Source organism: Catharus ustulatus, chromosome 6, assembly GCF_009819885.2.
Source record: "Catharus ustulatus isolate bCatUst1 chromosome 6, bCatUst1.pri.v2, whole genome shotgun sequence".
NCBI lineage: Eukaryota > Metazoa > Chordata > Aves > Passeriformes > Turdidae > Catharus > Catharus ustulatus.
The window spans coordinates 39,510,009-39,528,594 of record NC_046226.1 but is presented as its reverse complement, the minus strand read 5'-3'; the positions used below and the strand labels follow the sequence as shown (position 1 = coordinate 39,528,594).

At 47.9% G+C, this 18,586-nt stretch overlaps 1 protein-coding gene across 4 annotated transcripts in view; it reads right to left on the bottom strand.

The window, feature by feature from the left end:
* CREB3L1 (cAMP responsive element binding protein 3 like 1) overlaps positions 1-18,586 on the bottom strand; it is a 64,445-nt gene that overhangs the window by 19,996 nt on the left and 25,863 nt on the right. For all 4 annotated transcript variants that reach the window (XM_033063149.1, XM_033063146.1, XM_033063148.1 and 1 more), the window contains one exon: positions 2,409-2,637. In XM_033063149.1, the coding sequence (XP_032919040.1) occupies positions 2,409-2,637 (229 nt within the window). The remainder of the gene's footprint in view (positions 1-2,408; positions 2,638-18,586) is intronic.

The following is an 18,586-nucleotide window of genomic DNA, read 5'->3' as shown; positions in this document are numbered from 1 at the left end:
TGCCGTCCTCCCATTTCCTGTCTGCATTCTGACTCTGCTCTCTTTCCCACCCTCGGACATTCATCTGGGGAGTGATTGGGTTACAGAATCAGAGACAAATAAGCCATCAGAGGGTCAATGAGGGACTGAGGAGTAGGCATGTTGTGTGGACACGTCTAGTTTCTACTGCCTGAGAGGATGTTTCAGAGGTAACACAGCAGATTTCACAGTATGTTGGTGGGTGAGGCATGCCAAGACGCTCATCCTCTGCTCTATATATTCTGTACCGAGCAGGAAGAAATACAGCTGAGAGATACCTGTAGCTGCCCAGGGCTGAGGCGGTGAGGCAGAGAGCAGTGAGAAGCAGAAACTGTAGAGGAAGGCAGGCACTAACACGAGGCTGGTCCAGTGCCTGCTGTTCTGCACAACCCTGGCTCCCCCTGCTCCTGGCATCAAATCACACCCTGCAAAACTCAGGGCTGGGTACTGAGAAATGAAGCAGCCAGTCCATATGCACAAGCCATCTGGAAAGCAGACTCCACTGATAAGCAGGGTCACAATGCACCCAGTGGCTTGCCCTAGCTGACCTCTGTTAGTGGGAACCATGTGGGAAGGGGCAGGATTTGGAAGAGTTTTGGAGATCTGCAGAAAAGCTGGGAGAAAGCTGATAAAAAGCAAGCCTCAGCCAGCTCCAAGCCTAGACAGAGCAGGGGCATTCCTGAGGAGCTCTGCAGACTGAGCAGAGCTTGCTTAATGTTAAAGAAAAACCATTTCTGGGTAATTAATTGGAACTGAATGTCTAAAAGGACTGAGACTGGATGGAGCTGTGCCAAAAGGACTGCACAGTGTTGCAAATACTGGACCTGACTCAGGGTTTCACTAGAATATGACTCACATGCAATTGTGAGCCAAAAAGCCCTGGAAAGATGAGCTGAATTATCTAGCCGCAGGACTGGGTGCATGGATACTCCTATACCTGCAATTGTAATGCTAGGCCTTGTTCCTTTATAAAACTGATCTGCACTCTCAGAGAGCAAGTGCCAGGCCCATCTCAAACTCTCCTGGGTTATGCACTCTATACCCTGTGCTGGCCTCTGACCAAGGATCAGTGTCACACTCCATTCAAGAAAGTCGTGGTCTTGCCTTTGAGACATGACAGCTGACAGAAGGGCATGTGCAGACACAGTGGAGAGAAGAAGTGGTGCTAAGTGTCTCAGAGAGGAGTCCTTGAGATAGCTTCATGCAGGCAGTCTTCATTTCACTGCTTTCTACAAATGCATCTTTTAGCTTCTCTCATTCTCAAGTCTTATCTCCTCCTATTAATTTTAAGGGCAAAACAAAGTTGTGTTTATTTGTTTGCACTGGTTTGTTTTGTTTGTTTGGGGGTTTTTTTGCTTTTTTGTTGTTGTTGTTTTTTGTTTCTTTTGTGGGTTTTTAGGTGTTTTTTGTTTGTTTTTTCTTTCTTTTTTTTTTCTGTTAGTTGTTAGTTGCCCCCTCCAAGACTGTACTGGGGTTAAAACTAAGGAAAAAGAAATGCAAATTTAAAGCTTTTTTGGTACTAAGGCAGAGTTGTTTGGCCTGCCATAAACCTCTCTCCCAGCATCTCTCTGAGATGCCCCTAAGGAATGGGGCAGACGGTTGTGCCTCTTCAAGGACCAAAGAGGTAGCAGAGGTCAGCCTTCTCTCCTTCTGCCTTGGTGTTTGTACCAGAAAGCTGGGATCATTCCTAGTCATGACAGGGAAGCCTCTGTCCCAGGTCTCACTGTTGCTCAAAGGAATAGCTGTTTTCTGTGCATACTGAACCTGTGCCACTGCTTTTTCAGGCAGCCTGGTGTCCATCAGCTGTTGGGACACCCACACAATCCCACAAATTACAGGACTCTCTGCAAGGACAGCTCTAAAAATACCCAGCCATCATAAATTATCCTGAAATGAATTGTTTTAAAAATAAGTTTTGAAATTACTATTTCTCTCTGTCTCCTGTTAAAAGATCTGCTGGTAAAGAAGTCACTTAGCTTTCCATATGTACCAGCACTGGTTGCAGCCAGAGACTCATGCTTCCTATGTGCAAGCCAAAACCCTGCTGCCTGATGCCAAAACTCCGCTGGATCTAGGGCATCCACGCCCAAGTTTGCAGGGTCCTAAAAAGACATTGCTGATTGCTTGCCAGAAGCTGGCAGCACACTAAGCCACAGCCAATTATCATCTTCGTAAATAACAGTAAGATCGGCAAAGGAGTAATGCAACTATCAGAGCACAAATGGAAGGGAAAAATGTGGGCTGTATTACACAACAGCAAATCAAATTCTTCCCCAGATTAGCCATGTGCAAATCCAAGGAACAGCCAGTTTGTCCCATTATATGAAAGCCAGCCAGAGCCACTGCTAACAGATGTGCCCAAAGCTGTGCAGTGTGCACGTCGTGCTCACCGTTAGCGTTATCTTCAGTCTTGACAGGCACAAGGGGGCTCTGGGGAGCAGAGTCTCCACTGAGGGAATAGCTGTGCTCTGCCTGGATGCCTGGAGTGGGTGGATCCAGGTCCATGTCCAGCAGAGGGTTCTTCTCAGCCAGTACTGGGTCATCGAAGAAACTGCTGAAGAGGTCATTGGAGAAATCCTCCATGTTGTCAGAGAAGTGATCCAGGTTCTCTGAGAAATGCTGAGGAAAGACAAAGGGAGAAAGAGTATTAGTGTCAACTCGAAGAGGGATCTGAGAGAGCCTTCCTCTGCACTGAGAGTCAAACCTCTGCATCAGCCCTTTCTTCTTAGCAAAAACCAGTTCTTATTCCTCGCCTGCATCAGTCTGACAAAAACACCTTGATATAAGATAGAAAGGGATGTGGTGCTGTACATCACTGCATGTTTATCTATGCCACAAACATGCATGAAACTTTTTCACATTATCTTATCTCCCCCTTCCTTTGTGAGTATGTATCTGTGTCTTCCAAACATCATCTCACTGTGACAACAAAACGAATAGAGAACAAGGAAAGAGATTCCAGTGATGATAAAATGTAAGTGTGGCAGAAAGTCATGGTTTTCAGCACCTGTCCTTAGTGACAGACACTTTTTCACGTTCTCTGCCAGCAGCAATAGGCACATTGATGCCCCAGAGAACATCAACCCAGCTGCTGATTTCTATCAGAGAAAAAAGATCAGTTGGATCAACATAACAGGAAGGCCCCCTGTTGTATTTAATTTCCTCTGGGATTTAACAGCCCCTCTGTGGACCATATGAGGCTGTACTTCAGCCAGATAAAGCCTGTGAAATTCAGCTCCTCGATGAAGTTTAAACACTACAGATGGGCTGTTAACAACAAACAATCATTCCACTAATCATTCCAGTAACAGTCAGTAAATCTGGCCAGTGCTGCTGCAGAGCTGAGCTCCTGATGCTAGAGGGAACCTGCTTCCTTTGAGGCATATCCTCCTATTCAGAAGTCAAATCACTAACTTTTCCATTTGCTACAACAAAGCATTGGTTGGGCAGGGAGAAAAATGATGGCTGCCAAACACCAGCTGAAAAATTATCCCATTTGTTGGCAGATTGAGGCTTCTGGCTCAGGGAGAGGAAAGAAAAGACAGATAGATTCAAGTGACTATATTACACAGACAGAACTGTGTAACTTAAATGAACTGGAGAGAGCTCAGCAGAGTCAGACTAGGTCTGTCCCCCCACCCCCTGCCTGGAAAAGCATCTTGGTGGGCAGAAAGGCATTGAAAGCAGTATACTGAAATACCAAAAGCAACAGGGTATGAATGAGAGTGGGAAAGACCACGTAGGTCCTAGAGTGGAGACATGAATGCCAATGAATTCCAGTGTGAGAGCTCAGCTCAGGAGAGAGCCTGGTTTCTAGAGAAGCTTGGGGTGTGTGCAGTCCTTTCTTTCCCAAGTGCTAAGACTGAGGCAGGAGGTGGCTAGAGGACCCTGGATGCTGGAGCCTGTAGGTTCCTGCTCCTACCGGAAGGTATATTTGTTTTACCAGAGCACACTACCACTCTGTCAACATTCCACTGGCTATCAGAACTTTGGGGTGAGGCTGGGGAGCAAAGTAGGCTCTAGATGAACAGACCCAAACTTCCCACCAAGTGGGGGAGGGAGATAGTAAGCAGCAGCAATCTTCAACATGTCAGTGCCTTTCATTCTCCAACATCATCCTTCAGCTTTCAATTTAAAACCTCAGATGCTTACAGAGCATGCTGGAAGTGGGGGTGGACTCCCTGCCACCTGCATTCTGCCTGACACGAGATTTCTCTCCATTCACTTCCTTCCCACTTGCCCTCTGACTGCCTGGAGGGACAGCCCAACACACAACCATCCAAGGCTTCCCTAGAGACCAGACACTGTGTAGAGTGCATGTGTAGGGTGGAGAAGGCACACTCATACTAAATCCTAGTGTTGAGGCCCTCCCTGTGATGTCTGGGCTAAAGTTTTCTCCACTTGTTCCCACAGCAGAAGCAGAGTTGGCGGGGTAGTTTGGTAAAATCTCCAGCTATTTCTGAGTTGCTTAGGAGCATTTTTGTGCTCCAATCAAGTAACAGAAAACACCTACCATCTGTGGGGAGTGTAACTTCAGAGGGAGCTGAGTCAGCAGATGGAACTGGGTTAGATAGTTATCTAAAAAGCACTGGAAAACCAGGTTTTGTCCTATCCTACAGCATAGAAGGATAAAGAGTTTTGAGTCCTGAGCATTAACCCCAGAGAGTGCCTACTCATGTAACAGCTGTTCTTTGTCTTGTGTTCTCCAAACAACACAAGCAAACACAGGATGTGAACACGATAGCCTTATGGTAAGGGCAAGAGCCACAAAAAAGTGAAGGGATTGAGAGTGCTGGCTGCTAATGCACCACGACACAGCAGAGCTGGGCTCAAATCATATTTAGTGTTGTGACCATCAAAACTAGAACCACTGTTAGCCATAGAAGAGAAGTAGAGCTTGACAGACAGCTGTGGGGAAAGCTGTCTGTGATGCTGCCACGTGCTCCCAATTTCTTTTACAACTGTGCATTAACAAAGACAGAGGTGGGATTGAAGAGAGTCAAGAAAATGCATTCATACAGTAGTTACACAGATTATCTTTTAGTGGCATCCCACCCACATTTAGAACAATGATCTCTTGGTCAGTCAACAATCTCTCCATTGTTGGACAAACCTACCTAGAGGGAAGAGGCGGAGATGCCTCTGGCTTTATTCCGAAACTAAAAGAAATCACCCCAGCAGCTGCTGAGGGGTGAGAGATGAGTGGTGAGTGCAAGGGACTGAGTATCAGAGCCCTAACACAGGCACCGACATCGGCAGGAGTAATTTCAGGTTTCTGATTCTTTCAGACAACACACAGCAGATTTGCTGCTGGAAGACCTTGCTGTTTGGAAATGAGGATGAAGGCAACACTGTTCTCCCAGAGGTGCAGGAGTTCAGGTTCCAGGAGACCATTCTCTCCCAAGCGACAGAGGCATACTGCACAGTACAGGAAAAACATGGGTAATGAGTGGAGAATGAAACTTGCACCCCTGCCTGAAAACACAGAAATGTTGGGGCATCTACCCCTCTGTGGGCTTCTGGATTTTACCCTCCAGGGCAATTAAATACTGGCAAAGCCTTCTCATCAAAGCAGCCTGTTTCAGCTCTCACCACTCACACATATACCAGTCCAACATCTCCAAACACAGACAGTGGAGAGAATGGAGCTAGTCCATGAGATTGGCCATAATTATGGTTATTATCAAAGGGGGCAACAAGGATCCAACACCCTGAAAGAGGGAGAGCACCTAGAGCTAACACAAAGCTGGAGATTGTGGTTTTACTCAAAGAAGGTGGCAAGAGGCAGAGGAAAACAGAAGAAGGAAGGGTAAAGAAAACAAAAATAATAGCATGGTTTTGTAGCTGGCTATACCCACAATGGAAACTATGGGACCAGCAGGAAGCTGTCACCACATCCCAGGAAGACTACTGGGGCTCTTGGGTTGACTGTCCTCTCCTGAAGCCAACAGGTATTGTTAATTTTAGATTTCTAATCTGCATAAGACAGCTGTGCAGGCAACAACACAGTAAGAAGAAGGAGTGTGCTCTTGTCAAGATCCAGCTGTGATGGACACAATGAGGAGCAACCCAGAGTTTATTTTGGCTAGATGCCATTACAACCACTACTAATTAGTTTAGATTGAGCTTGTTAACCCAGAATATGCAAATTTTGTCATACCCAGCCTAATTTTGAGAGCTGCACTTATCTGGCAAAACTCAGAGAAAGCTTCAGCCATACTCTTCCTTTGCATGTGTGAGAGAGGCTTCAGGGAACTATAGTATGGTGACTCAGGGTGGTGTACATCACAGCAGCACATGGCAGGGTCAGTGCTCCAAGTTTCTAAGCAATGAAGAGAAGCAGGTTTATCACCTGACCAAATGGACAGTAGCTTCATCCTTGCTGGAATGGAAGGTGCTGGGAATGGAAGGTGCTGGGTGGTCACTAACCCTCCGTTCCCATCTAGGCTGGAGCCAGCACAGCTAAAGGTCTTCATGTGCTGCCATGAAATGACATGACTAGACTGGGCTTTGGGGAGACTTTTGTCAACACAATGGCAATGAAGGTCTCAGCAGGCCAGGGAAGGCCCAAGAAAGAGTCCACGGAACCTGGATGTGAATGAAGGTGGGATGGACACAGATACACAAGCACAGCAGCTTCATCCTCTCACAGCTTCTTCAAGACCAAAACTCCTTGAATGTGCCTTCCAACCCGCCTGAGATCAGCCAGCTCCTGCTCCTCAGAGGATTGGCCAAGAGTTTCTAATTATGACAATGAAGGACTCACCAACTCTGTTGAGATTCTCCTTTAAGATATTTCAAGTAGCTTTCACGTAGATGGGTCTGGCTTTAGCAAGGGGGACCAGTCAACTGGGAAACTTGACCCTTACCATCCTGGCCTAGAGAGAGTGGGTGTGCAGTGTACTGAGGGAAAACAGTTTCCAGATGGGATACAAAGCTCACAGCACAGTCTCATTTTGCATTATTCGCCCTGTTATCTTCCCCTCCCTTTCACACCCTCCTTCCTTCTCCTTCTAACTATGCTCCAAAGCCAAGAAATAGCACGAGATGTGTTTCCAAGGCTGTATTACCAGTGAGCGGTCAGGGAGGGGGCAGCCAAGGGACAGAAACGCAATGGTGAGGATGTGCTGGATTTCCTGATCCAAGCCTGATTTCTGGCTGCCCATTCCCCTCAAACTCTAGGAGGACAGGGAGGCAGCGCCCAAAGAGGATGAGCCAGTGTGTACAGGTATGGAGAGGTAACAACCATTGCATATCCAGGCCCTACAGAGAGCCTTAACCTCTTCTGGTGCCATAGTAGAATCTGCTCAGGCTGAGGCCACCACAGCCATGGGGAGAGAGTGAGAATCTGTCAGCTCCTGGCTTCTGCTCCCTCCCACTCCTGATGATCGACATAGGCACTGACTCTTCCAAACATATTTCCACCACATGTTTTCATCCTGACCTCATGCTTAGGGTTGTCTAAATAGCACACTGTATGTGCGTGCGTGCACTTTTCATTCAAACACCCTTTCCTGTTGTACAACAGTTATCTTGGGAGCTAATGTAAGGCATCTAGATATCCAAATGCAAGCTCTACACATACCCCCACCCAGAGCTGTTGTTAGAACTCTGGAGGCCCCAAGCAGACTGAGGCACTAAGCCTTCTCCCCTGCCTGGTTGCACATGCCTTAAGGTAGTATTCTCATAGCCCAGTGGTATCATGCATGGCTGAGGAGGTGATGACTTCCTCCTCCTGGATGCACTTCTGTGTACTCGTCCTGGCTGCATCTGTCCCTCCTTTTTCCTTTCAAGCTTCCATTCTTTGACTGTGACTTTCCCCTTCCCACCTCCAGCTGAGTAGTTTGGATACAGTCTTCCTTCAGGATCAGCCTGGTTCTCACAGCCTCTCTCATCCCACCACAACGGTCTCGCTCCAAAGAGAAAGCAGCGAGGGGCTAAATCCAGCTGGGCGGCAGCCCAGGCCCAGGAGACGAAAGGCCTTTGCAGGTTGGAGGTTCTGCTCGTGTTGGCAAGCAGTGAAGATGGGGAGGGGATTCTTCTGAGTTTTCTCTTTTCTTTTTGAAAATTTTTTCCTCTTTGCTTGCCAAGATAAATCTCCTGTCCCAGCTGTGACATCTGCATTTCCCTTCTCTGCTTTCACTAAGGAATGAAGCCCCCTGCACTCCAGCTGCACAGCCGAGGTTTTCTTTACATTCCAGGAAAGAAGAGCCCATACACTCCAGACAGTCCTTCTGCTCTCTTTAAAATGCAGAGAATTTTAGACCTTATGAAAGTGAAGTTCTCAACAGTGTTAATAAGATTCAGGCAGGATGGACAGATACTGTGTACACTCCTCCACACAGCCAGTCAGTGCATGTGGCACCCCAAGGGGCACAAATGATCAGCCAACCGCCCCTTGGCTGCTACCCCTACATCCTGAACCCATACTACTCTTGTACCTCACATATTACAGGTCCCTGCTGCTCCATGCCTGGTCTGCCCAGGCTCCTGGTGTGCCTGAACAGCTTGTCACTGACCTGCTACCCCCTTGCCGTTGCTGCTTCTCTTTGTGGCATGGCCAAAGCACCAAATGCCAAGCCACCTGTGAACATCACTGTCACTCCCCTCCAGCAGCAGGACAGCATCCTGAGCAGCAGATGCGAAAAGACCTGAGATCGAATCTAAGATATGTCAAATGGAGTACGGCACCAAATGCCACAGCCACTCTTTCCTTAAACACCTCCAGGGATGGTGACTGCACTACCTCTCTGGGCAGTCCATTCCAATGTCTCATCACCCTTTTTCTGAATAAATTCCTGCTAATGTTCAACCTAAACTTGCAGTTTAAGACTACATCGTCTCATCCTGTCTCTAGTTGCCTGGGAGAAGAGGTCGACCCCCACCAGGCTACAGCCTCCTTTCAGGTACTTGTAGAGAGTGATAAGCTCTCCCCTGAGCCTACCCTTGTCCCTGCAAGGCTCAGGCACAATTCGCTGTGGAAACCTCCTTCCAGCGCGCATCCGTGCCAAGGGCCTGGATTTACAATTTCCAGCGCTAGGCGCCACAGGACCTAGGAGGGACCGTCGGCGGCTCAAGGCACAGCCGGGGGAGGGCGGTGGCGGGCGCGGCGCCCGGGCAGGGCGCAGCAGCTCCGGGACAGCCGCGGCCGAGAAGCCGCAGCCCCTCAGGGCGGCCGCGCGCGACCTGCCTCGGCCGCGCGCACGGCGGCGGCGGTTTAACGGTCGCCGCGGCGCGCTTCCAGCGGCCCGCAGCCGCGGCCGCCCATTGGCCGGCGCCGCCGGGAGGTGGCCAATGGGAGGCGACTGCCAGCGGCGCGGCGCGCGGGAGGAGTGCAGGGTTAGGACGGAGCGGCGCGGGCCGGTCCCGCTCATGCCGGGATGCCGGCGCGGGGAGAGCCCCGGCGACATCGCCGCAGCCCCTCTGGCACACACGGCTCTCGCGGCGTGCCGAAATCTCCCCCGCAGGCAGGAAGGCTTCATGGTTTCACCCCATCCTGCCCTACAACCCCCCGGCAGGGGGGCAAAGCCATCAGCTGACAGAGTTGGTGATATTAAAAAGCATGTGCACAACACAGATCGCATGGAAGTTCCGTGGCCGAGATTGCAGCCGTGTAATATCCAGCTCAGAGTTCACAAGCCTGCAGTTCATTGGGGAGAATCTTGGGAGGCAACAGGCGCAGGGGGAGAGGGCAAGTTAAGTCTAACTTAAATGATTCTGCTTCTGCAAGAATAAAAGGAAGCGAGTAAAAGGTATGCGGAAAGTTGAAATCTGCTAGCCTGTGACTGGGTTTCCCACCGGCCCCAACGGAGGACTTTGAGTTCTGCTAAAGTCATGGACTCTGGTGTTCCACACCTGGCACTAGTGTGTTCAGCATAAATGGGATTAGCAGCCGGCACACAGCACCACGGGCAGTGCTGATGTGGGAGAGACTGGAAGTGCCCTGCAAGGGGAACGAGTGTGGAACAGCACAGAACCCAGGCTGTGATTCACAAGACGAGTGGCATTGCAGTGGCGTGGCCATTGGCGTGCTGTCCCACCATCTGTGGGTGCCAGGTTCAGAGCCGATATGCATGTGCTAGGAGCAGGACGGAAACGGCAGCCTCCCCTTGGGCAAAATAGGCTCCACTGGCCTGGGGTGGAAAGCAGCTACAGTACATGGTTCACCTATGGCATGAGACTAGCTGAATCTGCAGAGATAGGAGCACCTCTCCTCCCAGCAGTGGCACCCTGGAGGATAGAAATGAATGCCTCTGCTTTTCAGCATGCTTTTGCTGTGTGTATGCTACATATGCAGTGAATGTCCCAAATTCCCTTTGGCTTACAAATGCCTTGCAGCTGACTCTGATAAAAAAAAATTAGAGCAGGACTTAAACCATACGCAGAACTGGACACAGCTCTCTCAGGATGAAACATTTGGATCGGCTGCTCTTAACCCTCATTTGGCAGAAGATTTGGGGCAAATTTCTAGGAGTTTGTGAAAGGTAAATAAAAAGCTAGCCCTGCTAGGTTTTTTTTGAGCTTGGAGAACTGAAGACACCTGCTTGCTACAAAACAAAGCTGCCCTTATTTCTAAGCCATTGTGGTGGCAGCTGGGCTGTGTTCAAACAGATGCGTAGGAGCTGTTCTCCATAGGAATGCAGGTATCCCTGGGCAAACTGGCAGGGGTCTCTTCCTCTTCATTCCTTCCCAAGCCAAGGTCAGTCTTCAGGCAGAGACTTCACACGAGCAGTAGCCCTTAGAGAAAGAAGCTGTATTGTCATGTCTGTCCCCAGATCTCAGCTGTCTTGGCTGAACTGGTGCTTTGCCTGTTAGTGTGAACATGGCAGTCCCAGCTGTGTTTGCAGCAGGCTTCCAGTGACACCCTAACTCCACACCATGATGGGGCTTTCAGCTGCTGTAGCATCTGGAGGTGACAGCTCATGTGAACTCTGTCCTTATGTGAGAAAATATAACCCATCATTTTTGGGAAGGCCCTATCTGCTATGTTAACCTGATCTGCCTCCACCCAAGTGTGCCCTGGCAGAACCCATCCACCCTTCCTCAATCCTCACACAGGCACAGCAGGCAGAACACAACTGGGTGTCCATAGCCATGTCTGCACACCCGAGGGATGCATCCCTAGCCTGCAAATCTAGAGGTGAACCTACCCTGGAAAAGCCTACATGGATTTAATTGCGCATGGCATGTCTGCCTGGGCAGTTTAGAGAAAAATTCTGCTTAATGGTGAGGGTTGCACGGTGTGATAGCAGGCAGGGCAAATGAAAGAAAATACTGGTTTATTCTGTGTGATTCTGTGAACTATACTGCCGTGCTAATGTGAAACCATGTCATACAATCACCAAAAGACATTAATTGAAGCATGAACATTCAACACAATTAAAAATAAATTAGAGAGGTGCAACTGCTCAAGCCGTTCACCAGTCAGTGCAACGGGAATGTTTATTCAATAACCAAAACAAATTGGCATAAATGCCACTCCACCACTTCCTCTATCTTTTTTGGAAGCTTCTGGCTCTGGCCAGTAAGGAGTTGAAGCTGCCAGAGTTGGCAGATCTCTGCTCTTACACAGCTTGTCAGCCCCATGCCATTATGGGCATTTTTTTCTGCATCTTGCAAGAAAGCAACAAGAAAGACATAGTGGGAGATAGAGGAAATCTGCTCTGGGAGATAACCAGAGAAGGAGGAAAGGACTGAATTATCTTTACAATCATCTTCATCTGTCTCATTAAAAAACTGGGTTTTTTTAGCGCTCAGAGAGCAAAATCAGAGATAATTCACATTTTGTCCCCTGGCAGGTCCCTGGAGATTCATAAAGAAAAGCAGACCTTAAAAGAGGAAGAGCTGTACTCTGTTCAAGTCCAAAAGCTGAGGCATGCAGCTAATACCAAACATTACTGGTGGCTTTCATTCCTTGGGCCTTTGTAAAGGGCATTTAACAGAGCAACTAAGTCTGGGCCAGCTGGTTTGTGACTCCAGGATGTGAGGGATTTTCACGTAAAATCTTGAGAGAGCAAGAGCTGGGACTCTCTTCAGTAGCCAGGCTGGGTAAGAGTTGGGTTTTGCAAGCAGCGGACTGAATAGAGTCCTGCACCAGGACAGTTTTCAAAGCAATTCAACTTGGAATGCAGATTTCTGACCTTCTGCCAATATCTCTGTGGAAAATTTGTGCCCTAAGCAGCAGATAGGAAATTAAACTTCAGCTCCAATGCTGAGGGTACCATTTTCACCTCAGCAGTGGAGCTGCAAAAACCAGAATCTCTGGAGAATGGGGAAATCCTTCCTAGGCCACAAAAGGCAGTAACACTTCTCAGACCATTTGTCACTACTGGGGTATAACACCATTCTGGGGTAGAATGAAGATATGATGTTGGTGAACCAGGGGTAAAAGCCCAGCATTTCCAAAGATAAGGATGGATGTCTGACTGGTCAGAGATCAGGCAGTCACTTCAACCATGGGATGAAAATCACAGCTGAAGGAGAAAAGGAGGCCTATGAAAACCCTTTCTCAACACCTGGCTCTCCAGCTGTCCCTTCTTCACGCTGGACTTCTCCACAACAAGGCCCAGCAGCCAAGGACCCTGTAGCTGGTGAAAAGAAGTTGAAATGTGGAGATGCACGGTATCATGTACTCAAGTAATATCAGAAGCTTCTCAGAAGAAAAGATCCCATGTTCCTTTGAAGCCAAGAAACCTATTATGCCCTGAACTCCCGCTGTGAAAGTTCCTGGATCTGAGATCAAGCAGACATCTGCACCCCAGCATTGGAGTGGTCTCTGCAGAAGCTAGTGGATTTGGGAATCCATTTTTTGGACATCCCTGGAAAAGGCAGATGATGGATAGCGTCATGGGTTTTAGGGCTTAGAGGAACAACTTTGGTAATCAAATATGGTTCCTTACAGAGCTGAGTGCCTCCTGCTTCAAATTTATCATCTGAACTGAGCTCAGTTTAAAGGCTCCAGATATATCGAGATCTTAGAAAAAAAAAACCACAAAAAACCCACAAAAAACCTAACAAACCACCCCCCGCAAAAAAAGCAAAACAAAACAAAACAAAAAAACTGTTGTAGAAGAGAAATACAGTTACCAAACAAATGAGTCACTGCAAAGAGGGACTCTCTAGCTTAAGCCTCCAAAATGTTTTCTCAGGCTTTTTGCTCTTAGATTAACAAATCCTTACTGCCATAGATTTTCCTGAAAACAAATAAATCCAAGCCACTTTTTCATCTGTGGATTGTGGTATAGCACGGCCACCTTGCCAGGCTGTTCTGCAGGCAGGGAGAACTTGAGGAGTTGTGATGGCAGATTGTAGTCATGTAACTCCATATTAGCAGCATATCCAAAGATTAAATTATCTTTCTGTGTAATTAATTGCTTTTATTATTATTTGATTATGTTAAATAGATTTTAACATAATCAAATTACAGGTGGAAGTGAGTGATTCCCCTGGCAAAAGAAGTTACAGCCCTGCCACCCAGCTACCAAGCCAGTGCTGTAAAGCAATAATGAAGACTGTGTGAGCCTTAGAAAATCAAGACAAAATCTACAGTGGTTTGGACATTCTTTCAGACTGGGTCTTATTTTGCAGATATATAATTCAGGACAAGAAGCAACCTTTCTATATTCATCATGGTTTTATGTGCAACAAAAGAAAAAAAGATCTTCCCTTCTTGTCCTTTAACCTTGATGCTAAGTGAATTTTCCCAAGTACAGCGCTCTCAATATACAGGAAACCTTTCAAAAGTGCTCAATATGTGTCCCAGCACAGATCCAGTCCCCTGCTCCTGCCTGGATCCTCATAGCATCAGGCCTTCTCATGCCAACCTCTTCCCTCATGTCTCTGCTGATTGCCACCTCCCCACTTCACTCCTCCTTTGCCTTCCTCCTGTCTCTCTCCGAAAGGGTGCATACATCTGGCTTGCCTTTATTGTGTGATAAATCTCACCCTGCATCTTGGGTTTATTTTCTGAAAGTTTTGAATGGTGTCTTGGAAATGCTGTTGGACAATAGGAGCTCTTTGAACCCAGGCCAGCTGGATGGGACTCCTTGCATTGCAGCTGACATGCAGGCTTTGGCAGTCTTTCTCGACTCTTTCCTCTCTTTTCTTTGCAACATTTGAGTTGTCCTCAAACTTTATTTTTGGAGTGGGCAGTGCATTTCTGAATCTTTTCATCATTATATTATTATTAATTATGGTCATGACTATTTCTCTTTCTGCTGGCACTCTTGGGTGGATCTCTCTCACTTAATATCTTGGGTACGACTACCTTGGCCACAACCCACTCAAGCAGTGACTCAGAATCCCTGGCCTGTTCCCAGGAGAGATGCAAGAGTTTTGCCAATTGGTTTAAAAAGAGGCAATCATTTTCCAGAGCTACTCTCTCACTCAGCAGAGCTGAGCTGGGTGGAAAAGCTCAGCTCTGTGGTTCCAGGGAGTCCATCCCTGGTGGACAGGCTGTCCCTGGGTTATTATGAAAGCAAAGTCCTGCTCCCTTCACATGCAAACAGGACGACTTTTGAACCAGGCAGTAGGATTCTCCACTGAAAATATTTTTGCTCTCTGGGGGTCACTGCACTCAATTTCCCCATTCCCAAGCCCCTAGAGGAAACAAAGCTAAGGGAGGCATATGGGCAGGATGAGGCATTGTTAGGGAGGGAGTACTGGATGCTCAGGTCAAACTGTTGACTAAGTATCATCACACAGCTACCCACATCTTGAGTCGGAGTGGAGAATGGCATAATCTGAAGCAGGCCCTCATATTGCTGGGTTTGGGGTTTGCTTGCAGCAGTGGTACACGGTAGAGAAATCCCATCTTCATCCTTGGAGCGTCTCAGACTTGCCCAGGCATGCAGGAGGGTGGGAATTGCTCTGATTCTAAAAGCAGGAGGGGACCTATAGCTCAACTGTTTGCCCCTCTACACATCGAGTTTATGTAGTGAAGAAGGCCGTTTTGTTCCTGTGTTGCTTCTGTGACTTAAAGACCTTCAAACAGTGTGATCTTATGGAGGCAGACATATAAATCTTTATTTGTGCTAGGAAGGACACAAGAAAAAAAAAGATGGCTGGTCTTGGTGAGGCATGGCAGTCTCCCACAGAAGATGGTGAATCCTTCTGACTAGACTGCACTGTGTCCTGCAAATGGCAGTGAGTGATGGAGGGAAGGGGATGACAGGCCTTCCACTATCAAGACTGGGTACTTGGCAATGTCAGACCAGATCCTTCCCAGCCTCCCTTCCTGTGTGCTGGGAAGCTCACCTGTTTCACAGGGCAGCCAAGAGCCCTGGTGTTCTCTGGTGCGGGTATTTGTAAAGAAGAGGGACTGAGATCATCAGTTGCTTTTTACTCACATCTACCAAAGGGAATAATAGGTCATGGGTCAGGTAAAACCCTCCTTCCTCCTGTTCTGCTGCAAGATTCACCAGGGCAGCAAAGCCCATGATCATTTCAGAACACTGGTCCTGCCAGCCCGTCTCTGTGCTGGTGTTGAAGGCTGAGCCCGCTCCGGAGCTCAGCTGCCATGGTCCAAGCACCAGGCAGAGGTGTCACTCTCTCTCCAGCTGCAGCATGGTGCAAACCACAGCTGGTTCCCCGTGCAGGGCTGCCTCTCCCAGGCTGGCAGGCTGGCTGCAGCTGGCCTCTGCTCCCGCTGGCAGGGTGGCATTGCTGCTTCTGCTTGAGGAATGCAAACCGCCTGAGCTGCTCTTGAGGATTGGCCAGGAAAAGTCCACAAATAGCAACAGGAAATCAAAATGCCCGCTCCAGACATGCACTAGATATGAGTCCATCCAGCACAAGGAGAAAAATCAAATTCTGGACGATGAAGATTACATCATGCTGTGGATGAACACGTGAGCCCATCCAGATGGGGCCATGCCAACAGGCCCAGATGGCTCAGGAATGCTAACTGCATAGCTACCTCTCTCATCTTTGGTTTTTCTTCTCTCTTTCTTTCCCTATTCTCCATCCCTTCTGGCGTGTTTCATTCTTTCCTTTCCAAAAATAAGTAAATAAATCCTTTGACAACTCTGTGTAATTCAATTCCATCAAATATGAGAAAGGCATCTGAGACCAGTGGACAGACAACTGGTCTGGACATGGGTCTGTGGTACTTGTAGGTATCAAAGCTGCTGAGTGACCTCACCACACTGTGGCTGCTGGGCTTGATAAAGTAATGTGTGCTTTGACTTCACCTGGGACCTCAGCTCCAGGTCACAAATGAGGAGGTTGCAAGGGCTGTTCGCCTGGAGCCTGAAGCATGCAGGAAAATTAAGAAATCAGTATTGCTCCTGCTCTGCTGCAACTCACTCCAGCTGCTTACAGCTGCCACTGGTTGCTCGCTGTGGCTGCAGCTACAAGGAGACGGAGAAAACAGTTTTGCTGTCCTAGCTAGCAGCCTCTACCTACCACGCTGGTACTAATTATCAGCAAAGAAAGGAGCACAGCAGCTTCTGTTCACTCCCCAGTATTGACCAGAGCAGCATCTGCTGCTACTCCACTCTCTCCCAGCATGATAAAAGAGCTCAAAACCATGTAAGAAAAAAGTGAAAGGTATGTGCTTTGCCAGGTCTCAAAAAGGGCTGCAGGCCATTTGCTCATTAATTACTGCTAATCCAGCTACTGGACTACTGCCAACTATATTTGACAAACTTGAAGAGCGGGAGAAGGATCAGAGAACGGAAAAGCAACCTCTGCATCACTCCTCCCGATGGATGATAGTGATCCTAACTTTACAAGAGGCCAGATAGAGTTACTGTGAAGAAAAGACACCTCCAAAGAAAGGGAAAATGCAAAATCATGTGCTGAGCGGCAGGTGGGACTGACATGGGTCTTGCTAGGGACTGATAAAGCCATGACATTCTGGTATTTTCAGCTTGTTACCTCCTCCTCATTTACAAACCAATGGAGAAACAGTTTGGGAGCCTGAGAACTCAAACCAGCCCTGACCATGCAGCAGTTTGAGGCAAAAATGTAACAGGGTGCTCTCAGAAAGTTGCACCAAACTGACGAAGTTAGGTTTAGTGCCTGAGCCAGGATCTGGTTGTACAGTGGAGGATGAGGTATGAGTACAGCCCATTCACTGGATTTATAAAGCACAAATTGTTTGGTTTTCAGTAAGGCCCAGAGTGGTCAGGCCAGCAACAGCATGGGCCAAAAGTACTTTAGTTTAAATCCTGATGCTGACCAACGCAGTCATTCATACAGACACAGGAAAGATTACTCTGGATTAGCTTGAAGTATCTGAGGTCAGATAGAGACACGTGCAGACTGCAGGGATAAAGAATAGGAGAGAAGTGAAGGATAGCTGGGATATCAGTGGAGAATAGATCAGCCAAACTGAAAATGTGGCAAATATCACGTGTAGCTGCAAAGTCATTAAAAAAGAGTCCAACCAGGGAAGCAAAATAGTTGGTCCAATGGACCTTTCCTGGCAGATACTTATTAGCAAAACCTCACTCCAGTCTTTGCTTTTATTAATCTGCCTCACCCATTGATGAAACTGGTCCTTTTCAGTAAGAATAAGGATGCCCACTTTTTTATAGTGAGCAAAAGCTGCATCACTGCAAGTGACACCCTGAGGATCACACACTAAGAAACTGGCAGAGCCAGGACTAAAATACAGTTCTCCCATTCCCAACAACCTCACTGAAGCACTGTCCATAAAGACAGGAGAAACACAACAAAAACAAACCCAACATCATTCAATTGGCAATTCAGTATTTGTGGCTCAACAGCACCTCATCAACTCTGAGAAGTCTGCCACATTTGCTTGGAAAGAAGAGCCACATTTCCAGCAGTCCCTGGGCAAAGAGCTCTCAGATTGAGAGACTGAAAAGCCTTTGAAAGAAACCTTCCATCAACAGTCTTTACAAATGTCAGAGCTGGTTTCCTCCTCCCTGAGCTGCCTGGCTTGCAGTCCCTCCTCCTGGGACAGCAGTGAGCTTAGCCAAAAGCACCTGCCCAGCTCCTTCCTTCAACTGCCATGAATTTAGCAGACTCGTTTAACATCAAGCTGCTCTGACAACAATTAACTCTTGAGGCTCTGTAACTGGGCCCTCTTCTTTATCCTGGTCTCCCCTCGACCTCTTTCCCCTTCTGGAGGGGAAAGCTCTCCTCCAAGTAGCGAGAGGGCTGCAAATACTGCAGAGCCAGAGCAGGTTCCATTGGTAGACCCCCTGTGCCTCAAACAGCAGAGATAAGTTATTCTTGAGCTGCAATGCTCCCCCTGGATGTGCCATGCCATCGAGAAAAGGGGCCAGTGACCCCATGACACTGTGGTGGGGAGCCAGCATGGAGGATGTTATTTGGGCATCGATCTAAGAAAGCTCACCTGCAGGAGAAATGCTCATAATCCAATAGGAATGTCCACAACCAATGTAGCATCCAGTTCTCTCCTGTGTAACACAGCTGGTGTCAGGCCCAAGTTGTAGTACTCCTCCAGCCTTAGCTGCCAGGTTCCTCCCAAGGGAGCCCTGATATCCCTGTTGCAGGGGAACTCCTGGCACAAATTGTTCAGCTGAAAGCATTATGTTTTGCATCTATTCTAGGAAAAATTCTAACTGCATTTTGA